Here is a 17,601-nt window from a genome sequence, read left to right as displayed (position 1 = left end):
TTTTTCCTCGCACCCTAACACCACACCGCAGACACGGTATTGGTCCTAGACTTCCTCATCGTATGCCCTGTAAGTGCATCCAACAAAATTCACCTCTACAGGATTTGTTGCATCGATTTACTGAACCGATCATCAACCATCTGCATTGAGATATTGTATATATAATATTTTTTATTTAAATATTTGTTTTAATTATATGAACGAGTTTGAGAAATTATCCCAAGCTAGGCCTGTTAAATATAAATTCAACCTCGACAGATTATCTTCTGACTTGCCAGTACGAGATTTGGTTGATCCGAAAAATAAAAGTCTGATCTCGAAAATTCACTACGCCAAGAAAGAATTTTACACAGATGGTGCATCTCACACATGGTCAACGTTCAAGATTATTCGCAATACTGTCAAGGACGCCACAATGAATGACAAGCGAGCGGCAACTATCATTAACTACATCACTGTATACGAGGGCAATCAAAAATATTTCTTCAAAGTAAAATTTATTGTATTAACAGAAACAGGTAGTTGGATTATCTGTGACAAATTTGATCCTGTCCTTGGTAATAATAAAACTGTCATATTAAGTAAAAATTCCAGACCGGGTCTATTGACGGGTATTGATAAACCGTATTATGAGCGAGCGTATCCTGTAACAGCGGTTATTTATGGAATTTATGAGATAAATAAAAAACCCAAAGTTGATAAACTGGCACCCATGAAATTTTCAAGGTTAAATTGTGTAGCCGAACGAGTAATAGAACACTTTACAAACGTGATGCGTGGAAATGGATTAACTGATTTAAGACGTAAAAAAATAAACTCGTGTGCTGATTCAGTTAAGGATACCGGTGCTACAATAAAAGATGTTGCTGAACTAGGAAAAATATTAAAATTTCCAATAGCAGTATCAACAATAACGGGAGAAGTACTGTACGAATCGAAATATAAATCGAAAGGAGCTTCAATAAATATTATTGATCATAACGCGCACGCATGGACCAGCGCAGTAACAATATTTCCACGTGATCGAACTGTTAGATTTTACCCCTCAGACATGTTTGATTTTATCAACGAAATAAGTAAAAACGATCCTGTATCGGTATGGTTATTTAAAAGTAATGAGGAAGGTGAATTTGATCAGTTTGTTAGACTAAATGGTGAAATATATCGAACAGAATCTCTCCACGACGAGATGAAAAATCTCGCGAAAAACTTTTCCGCGGAAAATACTGACAGATTACTAACTAATTGCTTTACCGTTCCATCTGTTGCGGCTCATTTCGCCAGAGAAAGAAATTCATGGAAACCAACACGATTTGATTTACTTGAAGATGTGCGCGCAAGTTGTGTCGAATACGGACAAGGCGGATTGTGGAATACCAAATATAATTACGATGATGTTATTTCAGTTGATATGGCTGCATGTTATCCAGGAAGTTTTCTAGGATACAGAGATTGTTCTGTATACTTTAAAAGATTTGGTCACCCTACAAACGAGATGACGCGAGTGGCAATTAATGGACCATTACCTGATTTTGATCTGACTGGATTTGCTTGTGTTGAATCATTAGAGTTTAACGAAAATCTTCACAAGATTTGTTATGTTTGGTTTGGTAGACATTTTTGTGAAAAACGTTGGACGCCTATAGTTTTATTACGATATATGCTAGATTGTGCGATACTGACATCGTTGGTGGTCAGTGAGGCAATTATATCATATCATGCACAGACCGAAGTTTGGTTGCCCATGCCAGATTATATCAATCTCGATGAAGTTATTAGCGAGTTTAAGGAAAAATGTCCTGATGTTTCCGAAGATGATATTATCAAAGAAGCTCCTAAAATTCTCGAGATTAAACTCAAAACCGCAAAAGATCTCGGCAGAAAAATTATAGGTAAATTTACTCAAGGTGGTGCATATGATCATAAAAGACATCACGCATGATTAATTCTAGATGATGCCGAGTACGATTTTATAATCGCTGATACAACAGCGAGAAATATATTTGTAAATCGAGAAGGTGTTTATTTATCCGATGAAACAAAATTGGGCACGATCGTTAGTTACATAAATGACGTCTCCCCACAATATACTCATCTAAGATCTTCCATGTTGGCTTATGTTTCTATAAATTTATTATCAATGATTAATAGATTTCCCAAGACCGCAGTCAGAGTCGCAACAGATTCGTTTGATATTTCGAGTAAATATTTAGAATCTGTTATGAAATTCACAAGTAATGATGAACGATGGGGTTCGTGGAGGATAAAAAAAGAAATATTACACAATTACACAGAATCAGCAGATGTTCCAATGAGAGATTTGTATCGTAAGGGTAATAAAATATCAGAAATGTCGAAAGCGCCATCGTTGAGTGATCCAATAACCAGATATAAGACAGTATATCTCAATGGACCTGGTGGATGCGGCAAAACGACTCGAGCAATTAATGTTTTTAGAAATTCAGATATGATCGTGCTGACACCCACACATAGACTTGCACGCGAGATGAAACAACGGCAAGTACAATCGTGCACGTATCATAGTTTCTTTCAGTGGTGCGGGGATACATGGACTCCTGAACGAATGGGAGAAAAATATATACCTAAAATAATTATTTGGGATGAGATATGCACGGTGTCATTGGATACATTAAAAACGTTTCTTGATTGGTTGTTGACGAAAAATACCGCTGTGGTGGTGTGTGGCGATCATGGTCAACCACCGCCTTTTGTTGGACCATCTCCACATGATTGGTTAAAAAATTTCGTTGATTATTACGAAGAAATAGATGATGATCATAGAGCTCTCGATGCAAATTTAAAGGAGTTTAAAAAATTAATCAGATTACAATCAAACAAAATTCAGTGTGAAATAATACGCAGAGTAATCTCAGAGACCTCAATGAGTGATTTTTTGAATTTATGGAGACCCAACGATTTGATCGTAGCAAGCAGAAAAATAATCAGAGACGATTTACAACAGCAGTTATTTCAACTAAATAAAGAAAAATACTCAGAATTTCCTGTTCCGTTGTGTTATAGACCATCAGATACACGAAAACAAAATATTAATGTTGATAATCCAGGACAGACTGAAAAACAAAATCTCGTATTAAATGATATTGTCGCCGTTGATATCAGTGTGGTCGAAGATGCATTATGCGCTGACAAATCTCTATGGGTGTTGGGATACGCTATGACGATCCACTCATCTCAGGGATTAACTATTTCTGACACACGAGTCTGGATTGTGGACTATCGCATCGAGTGGTCAAATTTAGTCTATTTAGTGGTATCAAGGGTGAGAAAAATATCTCAATTACGTAGAATTATAATTCCTGAAATCGTTGATAAATTTAACATCATCGATGATGATATAATAAGAAAAAAATTAATCGGATACAAGCAATCTGATAAAAAAAATAAACGCAACTTTGATCTTGATGTTGAATTTATTATTGAGTTAAAACAGCAGCAGAATAATCATTGCACAAGTTGCAATTGTATAATGTTATGGCAGTATTCGAGTAATGATTCAAGACAATTTACCATAGATAGAAAAGATAATAGTCGCGGTCATACATGAGAAAATACCATGTTGACCTGTCTTGAATGTAATCGACGTAGAGGCGCCAGCGCCTTGGGTGCTAGTTAAGTGATCTGGGTGGTAATTGTGTTTCCGTGGGGATTATTTGTAGTTGTTCACGTGTAAATCCACATTGAGGAGCAGCCGAATCTAGTCTGTAGATTGCAGGTCTACCTGAGGATCTTGTCACGGTGGATATTTTGTGTGTGGTAACACTCCAAATAGGATCAGTCGCTCTTTTTTTACCACCTTCAAGTTCACCCAGTTCATATAAATATCTGACTGTAACATCACCCAATATTTTTTGTTTTTCAACATCTTTTCGTTGTGTTGGTATATTTTTTTGTGTGACTGCGCTAATGGGTTTCATGTTGGTTGTTCGTGTAATCTCATTATTTAATGCAGCTATCATGTTTGGTAATCTTACAACCCATTCGCGAGATCTTTTATCCTGAATAAATTCCTTCGCGTATTGATATCCAAATAACCGCTCAGCGAGTGTTCGATTAAATCGCTCAACAATTGCCTGATCACGGTGAATTGCAGTATGACCTCGTCGTATTTTGGTATTATGTTGTTTCATCAACGATGATACTGGACCAAGAAATTCTTACCAGGATCAACCTGTAATAATTGTGGCCATTGCAGACCACCTCGTTGATAAATTCGTTCAAACGCATCGGCCACTTCAGATGATGTTTTCGTTGATAACGGTTCTGCTTCTTTATATCTACTTGCAACATCAACTACGGTTAACGCGTACTTGTACGTTTTTCTACGTACAGTATCATGCGGTAAAAACAGAATATCTGCTTGATGAACTTCATTAGGAACACTAACATCAAAATACGTGTACTGAATTCGTTTCGGTGGTGGTAGATAAATTTGCCATATTGCTTGTTTGGATAACCACGCTTTAGCAGTAGAATGTTTAACCGCTGCTGCATCAGCAAGTTTACCAATTGCTGCTTTGCCTCTCCAGTATCCAATTGGTGAATAATAAATCGATTCCATTTATATATTACCAGCCCCAAGCGCTAATTTACTTTTCATCACGGATCTTACTAACCAATTAGCTAATTTTTCTTTGATATTTTTATTTTTTATAGAATCTAGCGCGTGAATTAATTTCACATCCGCAATATGTCTGTCTTGTAGATTTTTACTTTTATAAGCTACATCATGAGCGTGACAAGCTCGATCAATAGCGTTTATTGGTTCCTCGCCTGGTTTTGGTTGATCTTGATTATCGAGCCTGATATCAAGTCTGGTACCAGGACCGCAATAATTATGTCCTGGTAGATGTTTTTCTCCGCTGTATTTAGCCCATGGAGTACCTGGAAACTTTGACATCAAATTAGCAATATCACCGCGGCGCCCATTAGGTAAAAACGAAAATTTCTTCCTACCGCACACAGAACATTTTCCACCATATGCTATTTTTTTATTTTTTGTTGTAACCGTAGCTAAATCAGTAGTTGGAGTTTTAAATCTAGAATGTAAGCAATATAAATTCAGGATATAATATATATGGATATAATTGATTTCTCAGCAACAAGAAAACGAGAGCCAGTTAAACACCACCCTGCGTTACCAAATTCCATCAGAATGATTATCATAGGACCATCTGGATCGGGTAAGACGCAGTTATTACTTAATTTAATAATGAGATGGTTGAAATGGGATAAATTATATTTAGTAGCACCATCCGCTGATGATCAACGATGTTATGATGTACTTAAAGATTTCAATGAAAACGCGCGATTACTGGATGAAGGTAATGATGTTATAGAGTTTATAACCGATATTGATGAAGCACCGTCCGTAGATGTTTTAGACGGATTTATCAATAATTTAGTTGTATACGACGATGTGATGCTAGATAAACAATCAAATCCAGCTAGAATATTTTCTCGCGGTAGACATAAAAATACAGATGTGATCTATGTTACTCAACGATATACACAAATTCCGAAGGTGATTAGAGACAACTGCAACATTTTAGTTGTGTTTAATGGTGTAGACACACACACGCTGCGAAATATTCATCAAACTTGGTGTGGTGGTGAAATGGATATAATTAAATTCAGAAATTTCTTCTCACGAGCGCAAGCTACTCCGCATGGATTTATAACAATAAATTTACATGATCCAAGAACAAGATATCGTGTGGGTCTTGATAAAATTTTTTAATTAATATAGCAGCAGAGAGGGCGCCTACCAATGTTGGTCATCCAGTAATTAAACAAAAAAAAATAAATAAATACGTAGAGTACTTTATTTTTCAGCTACCTTTTTGAACTAGGGTTTTATTGATGGGGATGGTTTCAACAAAAAATAAAAACTTCCCAGGAAACGTTTATTTGTAAAAATCTGGACCTTTCTACAGATGATTTTATTTTGTTTGTTTTATTTGTTTGTCGGAATTCTATGGTCTGTTCGCCCTCTCTGCTGCTTAATAATTAAAAAAAATGCGGATATCTCACAACATACATTACTCGTTCCAGATGTCAACATAAGCGAATTATGACATAACAATGCACTGTTAAGATGGTTTGTTAGTATGGTCAAAAATTGTGTTTATGTAACAATAAATTTCAGTGCATTTTATATCAAGTTTGAGGCTTTCTTTCATTGGACTTCTGAATTTCTCCGTTCCAAACCAGTGGTTGTACATACAAGTTTAAACGGATAAAAAAGTTGTCAATTAAAAAAAAATCGCCCGGTGGTATATTTTTCCACCAATAAGGAAAATAAAAAGCAATTTGCGACATTGGAGAAGCCCTGCGCGATCACTGCATAAACTTTTGACGTGTTTTTCCCCCGTACTTTTAACAAGAAAAAACTTTCTTTGTGTACAACGAAAATACATATAATTTCAGGAGCCATGCCACAATAGTCTGATATTATTCATACGCGATTTCTTGCCAAAAAAATGAAAAACTTTTTTGTTTTTTTCGTTCCTTTAAGAAAGATTTTTTTATCCGAAAAAACAACATATATATATATATATATATATATATATATATATATATATATATATCTATATATATATATATATATATATATATATATATATAATCGGGAGCTATACAATGGCCGTGTTGTATCCTAATTCGTATTATAACGGAGCGCGCTATAGCGGGTTCACACTGTATGTACTTATGCAATAATGTTGCATACATTTAAATTTGTTTCAATGCAGAAAAGTTATTCAACTTTTAGCCAAAATTATTTTTGATGTATCTAAAATAACTTTCAGCATATATATATATATATATATATATATATATATATATATATATATATATATATATATATATATATATAGTTTACTTATCTAAAACTCAGCCTGATTGCTTATTGTATATTAATTCCTTTATTATTAGCTTAATTCCTGACTTAATATAAATGTGAATATTTTCCCAATCCTTACAGTTTATTTGTCATTAAAAAAAATACATTTATCTTTGCTTTTGTAATTGCCTTGTAATTGATCAATTACACAAATCTAGACCTTCAATTACAGATACAGTTTCAGTTACATCATATTGGTTATGTTCAGTTACAATTAAAATTACAGATAACAGAGTAATTGTAATTAATTTCTCAGTTACACCAAGTTATGTTGTAATTGAACCTGAGTCTGGCTAGTATGACTTCAAATATGGCCACCAAGACAGCTGTCTTGAAAATCTTGTTATTGCTATTTTTCCTGAGCAGAAAGTCATATTAACCGTAAGACTTCTTATGATATCAGTTTGGGGCTAAATGTAAATTGTGTCACTTGGACACCCACTATTGCAACAACAGCAGCTAATTTTATAACCTTGTTATAGCCACTCCTGCTGAATGTATGGCTGTGTCACTATGGGGATTTTATGAAAAGGCTTCTTATGACATTTGGTTGGTCCTAAATGAAGATGTTTGTGATCTGATATTAAATATGTCCACCATGCTAGCCATCTTGAGGGTGATTGTTATTGCTTTTCCTCAAAAATCATATTAAACATGGAGGCTTCATATGGTGTCTGGACTGTCTTAAATGAGAACTGTGGCACTGTAATGTCCAATATGGCAGCCACGGTGTTCATCTTGAAACTTTTACAAATGCTACTCCAATATGGAAAATCATATCAACAAGGAATTTGCACCAGAAGAGTTCTGATGATATCTAGTTCGGTCTTTGTTGAAAGTGTGCTGACATCCAATATAGTCACCATGGCAGCCATCTTGAAAATCTTTATTTTGCTACTTATCCAAAGTGGAAAGTCATATAACACAGGGTTTTCACCAGAATAACTATTATGTCTAGTTGGTCCTCAATAAAAATGTTGCTGATTGGACTTTAAACATCCATAACATGGCAGTCATCTTGTAAATCTTATTGTCTTTTCTAATAAATGGAAAGTCAGCGTGGTTTTTGTTTTACCAGAAGACTTCTTGTGATACATATATCTAGCCAATGCTGAATGAAAATGATGCTGATATGACCTCCAGTATTAACATAGCCAGTTATTGTTACTCCTACATAATTAGTAGTTGTAGTAACCTTATATTTTTCTCAACATATTTCTTATGACATCTATTTGGTTCTAGATGAAATTGCAGCCTAGCAGACATCCAAAATGGCTGCCACAATGAGCATATCCTACTGAATGGACGGTCATATTGCATGGGATTTTCTCCAGAAGTCTTCTAATGGCGTCAAAGTTTGTCATATTTGAAGATATTGATGAACTGACTCCAATATGGCCACCACAGTGGCTAATATAAAAATCTCATCTCAGAGAGATATTACAGATCACTTAAACATTGAGCCATAAAACAGAAGAAATGATCTTAAGCCAAAAAAACGTGTGATTTCATTGGGTCAGCTGTCCTTGTTTTTGGTGACAAACCTTACACTTTTTCCTTCTAGGGGAAATTTAAAAATGAAAGAAATCAATACCAAAAATTCCGAAATTGATTTTTGCATCTAGTTGAGCAGGTTTTGCCCACTTCTTGAAGTGCTTAGTACATTATATATACTAATCATTATAATTTATATAATATTTTTAACAAAAATTACCTACCTACCTACTTATCCCAATTTGTTTGTAAAAGATATTGTAATACATTGATGTGTCGCTGAAAATCCAGGCATCATAATTATGCAGTCCTCTTCATCTTTAAAAAAAAAGATAATGAGGGGTAGTACAGTGGTCTCTCACTGTAAAATATAATGAGTACTTCTCATCAGGTGTTTAAAAAATAAATTGATGGATAATATAGTGGCCTTTCACTGTAATGCCTGTCTTGGGTATAATTTTGCATTTCTCATCAGTAATAAAGTAGTCTCTCACAGTAATGTCTGTCTTGGGTATAATTTTGCATTTCTCATCAGTAATACAGTGGCCTCTCACAGTAAAGCACAGTCTTTTGTTTATCATCATTTGTTTAAATTAAGATACTAATGAGTAATGTAGTGGATTCTGCAGTTTTAAATAGCAGATATTTTTGCGTAAAATAATTGTTCTCATTTTCTGAAGATTTATTGAAAAATCATATTTGTTTCTGTTTCCTTTTGATGTTTTTTATGCATGTCCTTTCTTTTGCAGGATTTTTACAGTGTACAATTCTTGGAACTACAGTTTTAACCCATGTTTTTCGTTTGATGAACCTGAAAATCCTCATGAGGGATTTGGTGATCAGTGTCTGTCGGTTCTTGTGAGTAACGAAAAATGAAATAATTTTTGTTATATCTTAGCACATATTTATGATTCTCTTTATTAATTGTGTGTATGTCTGTGTTTATGTATGTGCATATGTCTGTGTTTATGTATGTGTGTATGTCTGTGTTTATGTATGTGTTTATGTATATGTGTGTATGTCTGTGTTTATATATGTGTATATGTCTGTGTTTATGTATGTGTGTATGTATATGTTTATGTCTGTGTATGTCTGTGTTTATATGTGTGTATATCTGTATTTATGTCTGTGTATGTCTGTGTTTATATGTGTGTATGCCTGTGTGTATGTCTGTGTTTATATATGTGTGTATGTCTGTGTTTATATATGTGTATGTCTGTGCTTATTTATTGTGTGTATGTCTGTGTTTATATATGTGTGTATGTCTGTTTATTTATTGTGTGTATGTCTGTGTTTATGTATGTGTGTATGTATGTGTGTATGTCTGTGTTTATATATGTGTGTATGTCTGTGTTTATGTATGTTTATGTACATAAGAACTATTTCGGATGCACCTGGATTTATGATTAAGTGAACTTGTATTATTTTTCTTTCATCCATTGTAATCGTCATTCAGTGTCCATTCTCAGTTGTCATTTACAACTTCTGTCAAAAACCACGTGACTATTTTCAACATGATTTTACAGGGAACGTTCTGGTATTAAGGCCACTGAAATTTCTTTGGTTGGTGCCAATCCATTATCCAGTTGGCTGCTGTTATTAAATGTAGAACAACCTTTACACAGCCTTAAAATCTACATAGCTGAATTTGACCATATTTTACTGAAAGCATGCTAGCCTGAAGGCTTTTTAGCTCTGTACATGTGACACGGATCTGCTATCTGATGCAAAATGGCCACCACTACTGAAAATAGAAAAGACTTTATAAAGAAAGGCTTTTGAATAACTGTAATTTGAAGTTGAAGACCATATATAAATGTGAAATATTGTGTAAAAGGAAGTAGCCTGATATTTTATGTATCATTTTGGGATTAAATTTGCTTACTGATTAAAAAAATATATATTGTTTTGGAGGTTCTGATACCTAGCAAAACTAAAGAGTCACTAATACTATAAAATTATATTTGCTTTAGTAAATGTCTAAAACATTGGTTGCTTTAATGTTATCACCTGTGTATTAATTATTTTGTGGCATTTTATTTGATACATGTTATTTAAGTCGCAGATTATTTCAAGATTTATATTTGATGTTTTCTGAGTGCCAACAACAGTAATTGTATAGCAATAAACCAGAATTTTAAAAACAATTAGGAACAACTGAAAAAATACCATTTTTTTCTGAATGTTTTGGCCAGCCCACATTTAATTTTGTTCATGGATAACATGAAAGATCATGCTCATTTAGATGTTTAAGTATTTGTCCCAGTATTTTTTAGTACCTTCTAGACATAGACTAAAATGCATGATTCAGTAATGGTTGCTTTTGCATGCAGTTTGCAAATCATTGTCAGTTCAAAGTTATGGCAGTTTGCATCAGAAAAATGCAAATTATTTATGTAAATATATATATATATAGAATGTGTAACTAATTATTAGTAAATGCAAGTTATTTAAGTAGTTATATACTGAATGTGTAACAGCATTGTGTTGTTGAGTAATACTGTCAAAATATTGTTTTAAAAAATTGAATTGAGTCTTGCAATTTGGTTGCCTTTCAGTAAATGGAGGGGATAAATGAACATTAAAAATCTTATTCTGACCAGGTGGTTCAGTTTTTAGCATGAAACCCATAGCACTCATATTTTATTTGGCTAATTAGACAGTGTGGTATAAGCAAAGTGCTCCAGACATATCTTTCTATTCCAATATCACTATACATAATAATGGGCTGTCACAAGTTTACATGTCTTTTATCCAGCTGACCAACATGAAACCCACTTGGGTCACTTGTTAGATCTTTGTATTAATTGTTCTTCATATAATTTTAACCAGTCTCTTTGAGAAAAGCATAGTGATAATAGAAGTTTGATTTTCGAGCACATTGATTACATTTAAGAGGAAAAAATGTTATGAAATTACTAAACCATTTTTTGTTTTAAAGAAAAAACACATTCTTGGTCAGTATCACAATGATTTGGGATTGCTTTATTTGAGGCGTGTTTGTTGTGCTGATTGCATTGCTGCACTTGTATTGCTTCCAGTATATTATAAATGTTTTATTAATGTAAGATGGAAAAACATATGGGGTTACATTTAATATTATGTATTGTGTTAATTTAGTCAGTTACTTGAAAGGGCAAGTTATTTTAGCAGGTCTTTGTCTTATGAAGTTCCACAAAAGTTACGATTGTAAAAGAATTTTTAATTGAGTTTTAAATTCAGGTTCCAAGTGCATTGTGAGGCAATAAAACAGTACCTGTTCAGGTGCCATAATTCAAAGTACTGGAGGGTAGCACTTGATAGTTTAAAGTCATTGTGATTGGGTTTTATTAAGCATTGGGGATATTAAAATACCCTATGGCTGCCTGGCTGTCTGTTCATTATCGTGTCATCTCCCAAAATGTTGGCGAAAATTTCTTGAAACTTTATGGTAACCATCAGCAAGAGTGGTTACATACTGGGCTACAGCCCCTATTCAGTTGGTTGGTATTTTATGACACAGCAAGAGTGGTTACATACTGAACTTCTGTCCCTATTTGGTTAGTTGGTGTTTTATGGCACATCAAGAGTGGTTACATCCTGAGCTTTTGTCTCTATTTGTTTAGATGTTGTGTAATGGCATGGCAAGAGGTGTTACATCCTGAGCTCCTATCCCTGCTTGATTGGTTGGTGTTTTATGGCACAGCAAGAGTGGTTACATCCTGAGCTCATATCCTTTATTGGTGGGTTGGTGTTTTATGTCACAGCAAGAATGGTTACACCATGAGCTCCTATCCCTACTTGGTTGGTTGGTGTTTTATGGCACAGCAAGAGTGGTTACATCCTGAGCTTCTATCCCTATTTGTTGGTTGGTGTTTTATGGCACAGCAAGAGTTGTTACACCCTGAGCTCCTATCCCTATTGGGTTGGTAGGTGTTTTATGGCATGGCAAGAGTGGTTTCATACGAGACTACTGCCCCTGTTCAGTTGGTTGGTGTTTTATGACACAGCAAGAGTGGTTACATATTGAACTTCTGTCCCTATTTGGTTGGTTATTGTTTTATGGCACATCAAGAGTGGTTACAACCTGAGCTTTTGTCCCTTTTTGCTTAGATGTTGTGTAATGGCATGGCAAGAGTGGTTACATCCTGAGCTCCTATCCCTATTTGGTTGGTTGGTGTTTTATGGCACAGCAAGAGTGGTTACATCCTGAGCTCCTATCCCTACTTGGTTGGTTGGTGTTTTATGGCACAGCAAGAATGGTTACATCCTGAGCTCCTATCCCTATTTGATTGGTTGGTGTTTTATGGCACAGCAAGAATGGTTACACCCTGAGCTCCTATCCCTACATGGTTGGTTGGTTGGTGTTTTATGGCACAGCAAGAGTGGTTACATCCAGAGCTCCTATCCCTATTTGGTTGGTTGGTGTTTTATGGCACAGCAAGAATGGTTACACCCTGAGCTCCTATCCCTACTTGGTTGGTTGGTTGGTGTTTTATGGCACAGCAAGAGTGGTTACATCCTGAGCTCCTATCCCTACCTGGTTGGTTGGTGTTTTATGGCACAGCAAGAGTAGTTACACCATGAGCTTCTATCCCTACTTGGTTGGTTGGTGTTTTATGGCACAGCAAGAGTAGTTACATCCTGGGCTCATATCCCTATTTGGTTGGTTGTTGTGTTGTGGCACAGCAAGAGTTGTTACACCCTGAGCTCCTATCCCTATTGGGTTGGTAGGTGTTTTATGGCATGGCAAGAGTGGTTTCATACGAGACTACTGCCCCTGTTCAGTTGGTTGGTGTTTTATGACACAGCAAGAGTGGTTACATATTGAACTTCTGTCCCTATTTGGTTGGTTATTGTTTTATGGCACATCAAGAGTGGTTACAACCTGAGCTTTTGTCCCTTTTTGCTTAGATGTTGTGTAATGGCATGGCAAGAGTGGTTACATCCTGAGCTCCTATCCCTATTTGGTTGGTTGGTGTTTTATGGCACAGCAAGAGTGGTTACATCCTGAGCTCCTATCCCTACTTGGTTGGTTGGTGTTTTATGGCACAGCAAGAATGGTTACATCCTGAGCTCCTATCCCTATTTGATTGGTTGGTGTTTTATGGCACAGCAAGAATGGTTACACCCTGAGCTCCTATCCCTACATGGTTGGTTGGTTGGTGTTTTATGGCACAGCAAGAGTGGTTACATCCTGAGCTCCTATCCCTATTTGGTTGGTTGGTGTTTTATGGCACAGCAAGAATGGTTACACCCTGAGCTCCTATCCCTACTTGGTTGGTTGGTTGGTGTTTTATGGCACAGCAAGAGTGGTTACATCCTGAGCTCCTATCCCTACCTGGTTGGTTGGTGTTTTATGGCACAGCAAGAGTAGTTACACCATGAGCTTCTATCCCTACTTGGTTGGTTGGTGTTTTATGGCACAGCAAGAGTGGTTACATCCTGGGCTCCTATCCCTTATTGTTGGGTTGGTGTTTTATGGCACAGCAAGAGTGGTTACATCCTGGGCTCATATCCCTATTTGGTTGGTTGTTGTGTTGTGGCACAGCAAGAGTGTTTACATCTTGGATTCCTGGCTTTGTTTGGTTTGTTTTTGTTTTTCCAGTAAAATGCAAATGGTACCTGGCCTAGACTGATTTTATGGTAGGATTTCAACATACACCTATATGATTTTGAGTTAGGCTTTCACATCACAGCTCCTGTTTCCATTATTTACCTCTTGTGACATACAGGAGGGTGCAGTTGTGCCTGTTTTACATTCTCAAGTCTGCAGGGGTTCCTGGGTTTGGGTCAGAAGTAAAATGTTTGAACATTTCAAGTACACTGATATTTTAAATATTTTCTGTCAAAGTTTGATACATACAGTCATGTGACAGATTTTATATGATGATCTGTGAGTTGTTGCCTTTGGTTGGAGTGAGGAATTGTGGGAAGATTTGGAATATGCAGCAAAAGTATGGTCCCATTTGCAATTGTGAGCCATTGTGGTTACTGAAGATCACGGATGTATTTGTGCGAAGAAGAAAGTAGATCATTATAAATTAACACTTGATGTGATTGAATTTTTTTTATCAATTTTGTGTGCTCAAAATGAGTAAAGCTTGATAGAGTTGATAACAAATGAAATGAGCATGTCACAAGTATGATATGTGACCCTTGTTTGTAAAACCGTGGATGCACTGATTTACTGTCTCAGTACATTGATTTACAGTCTCAATACATTGATTTACTGTCTCAATGCATTGATTTACTGTCTCAATACATTGATTTACTGTCTCAATGCATTTATTTACTGTCTCAACACATTGATTTACTGTCTCAGTGCATTGATTTACTGTCTCAATGCATTGATTTACTGTCTCAATACATTGATTTACTGTCTCAATGCATTGATTTACTGTCTCAGTGCATTTATTTACTGTCTCAATGCATTGATTTACTGTCTCAATACATTGATTTACTGTCTTAATACATTGATTTACTGTCTCGTAACATTATCTTGATGAATCAGCATTTATTCAACACTTTGATGCAACAAGAAGGTACAAGGGGCGTTAATATCCATCTGGGTTAGCAATATTCAGCAGCTAAGCTTTATTCTTTGTGTACATATACCCCATACACCAGAATTCATTTCAAACTGGGTTAAGATGTAATTAAGTCAGATCTACAGGCAAGGGTATTTCACTCCCTGGCTTGAAACTAATTGTTTTCTTTACTTATTTATGATGTAATGTAAATGAGTCCTAATAATGAAGATGAGAATTGTGCCATTTTGAATGTGTCAGATGGCTTAGTGACTATGGCTAGTTCAGGGTGTATTTGATTTTGTAACTCTTTGTGAGTTTGTATGTTGTGGTCAAGTACAGAAGAACCTCAGTTATCCGTCAGGGTTCAGGACTGAGACAACGACGGATATGAGAATAGACGGATAATAGAATGTGTACATTGAAAGTATTATAAAATAGACGAGGTCATCAAAAAATCATTAGAACTTCGATTATCCGTCAGGGTACGAGACTGAGACCATGACAGATATGAGAATAGACGGATAATAGAATGAGTACATTGAAAGTATTATAAAATAGACCATGTCATCAAAAAATCATAATATCTACATATGTACATGTACCTGTTTTTAATATTTTGACATACAATGCCTTGAAAGTTAACGGAGACTGGCGGTTAATCGGGTGCTGGATAAACAAATTCCTACTGTACAGTCATTTCTATTGTGCACAGAAAATTAGGAATTTGAACAGTTAGCATAGTTTATATTAATTATACATGTTGTCATACAACATGAGCTTTATATACAGCAGGAGATATGTAATGGCAGTTTTGGATTAAATGCATAAAATTAAATTGCTTTGTATAATGTGAATACATGAAAATATTTCTTATGTGTTTTTCTGTAAAATTTTCTGCACTAAAGACACAAATATTTTGCTTTTCTAGAGTGCTGGTGAAATTATGTATTTCCTGCAAAATGAAGTCACATTTATGAACGTGAATTTTATCTGACCTATATTGTGTGTGACAACCATTAATCTTTTGGCGCAATCATTACATTTTTTTCCCACCCATTAATGTCTTGCATTCAGCAGTATATGGCTTATGCTTTTTGGTACATTAAAAAAAGCAAAACATATGATGTATCATTTTTATTTTCATTGTTTAAATCCCACACATCATACAAATTGAGAATATGCCAAAAAGAAGAATACTGTTCACTGTCGACTTAAATGTATGTCCCTTATTTTCTATTTATAGCAGCTGTTTTTGACACATCTCCAAGAAAACAGACAGGTACATCAAACTGAAAACTCATATCAGAAATTCATTTTATTTTGATATCATACTTAGTGGACCAGTCTATATTTTTAAAAAATGTCATATGTTAATCAAAACAGTCATAATCGATGAGACTGATGTATTTCATATGACTGAAAAATGTAAGAGAGGACTCTTTTAAAGCTTCAATAGCACCTAACTCAATTAGAAAGAAAACTATGAATGTAATGTAATACATCATTCTCAGACTGAGTAGTACTGTCATGATCATTGCAGACTTTGTGGACAACGTTATGTATTGAAAGTTCATTATGTGGACCAGCGAAAAGTGAATGTTGTTTATAAATAATTTGTCGGTAAGTTTTTTGTTTATATCCTGGCAATAATCAACATGGATTTTAAATAACTGCAGATACAGGTTAGTAGCAAAAATAAATGTACATTTTTTTATGGTTTCTTGTAATTATGCCATGTAATCAGTTACACTTTTTACACTTAGATTATGCTTCTCTGCCACTTACATTAGTAACAGTTACACTTAGATTAGTAACAGTTACACTTACATTAGTAACAGTTACACTTACATTAGTAACAGTTACGCTTAGATTAGTAACAGTTACACTTACATTAGTAACAGTTACACTTACATTAGTAACAGTTACGCTTAGTCGTCTCTGTGGGTTGGCATGTATTCTGTATTGACAGGATCCACGTTTTCTCGTACAATTTAATTTGCTTGATATTTCTTCAGTAACATTCAGAATAAAGCATTCATAACATTGTTTGGTTCATTTTGATCTTACAAGTCACATGATTCCATATTTGAGGATATTTCTGCATGGAAGAGGTTCATTGTATTACTGGCATACTATTTTACCATATTTTTTTCTGGTAGTATGTACCATGGTGCTTTTTCACTGTACAGGTACTTCTGTAGTTTCTGTCAATAAGGAATGTACGGAAATTCCCAAGTAATCTTGTTACAGATTTCATGATAATAACAGCAGGCTTTACTGCTCCATTGGCCTAACTGATCAAAGCATATGCCTAGATGTGGGAGGTCACAGGTTTGAACCCTTTCTGAGTCATACCCATGAACTTATAAAAATAGCAGTTGTCTCACTTGGCACTCAGAATTAAGGGGTTAGTGTTAGGACTGATTAGCCTGGGTGGGACATGATGCTACATGACTGTGGCATCACACGTGCATATCCCAGTGCTAGATATCACTATAAATTGCCACATTTCAAATATTATAGCAATATAACTCAAATTGTTCAAGCTACTTTAAAAATCTTCCCCCATCACACACACAAACACAGAGGATGTTTTCATTTTTTGTGACAAAATAATTAAGAAAATTATTGTTTTTCTTTTTTACAAGCAGT

General features: G+C 35.1%; 1 protein-coding gene across 1 annotated transcript in view; it reads left to right on the top strand.

Annotated features, from left to right (window-relative positions):
* The window catches only part of LOC149781299 (uncharacterized), a 122,632-nt gene that overhangs the window by 19,300 nt on the left and 85,731 nt on the right, over positions 1-17,601 (top strand). Inside the window, exon 2 of the mRNA XM_089935386.1 lies at positions 9,187-9,295. Within this exon, the coding sequence (XP_089791512.1) occupies positions 9,187-9,295 (109 nt within the window). The remainder of the gene's footprint in view (positions 1-9,186; positions 9,296-17,601) is intronic.

This window comes from Sinohyriopsis cumingii, chromosome 15 (assembly GCF_028554795.1).
Source record: "Sinohyriopsis cumingii isolate HCF-2022 chromosome 15, ASM2855479v2, whole genome shotgun sequence".
In the NCBI taxonomy this organism is placed as follows: Eukaryota; Metazoa; Mollusca; class Bivalvia; order Unionida; family Unionidae; genus Sinohyriopsis; species Sinohyriopsis cumingii.
The sequence above is the reverse complement of the archived record's forward strand: the minus strand, read 5'-3'. Positions and strand labels throughout refer to the sequence as shown.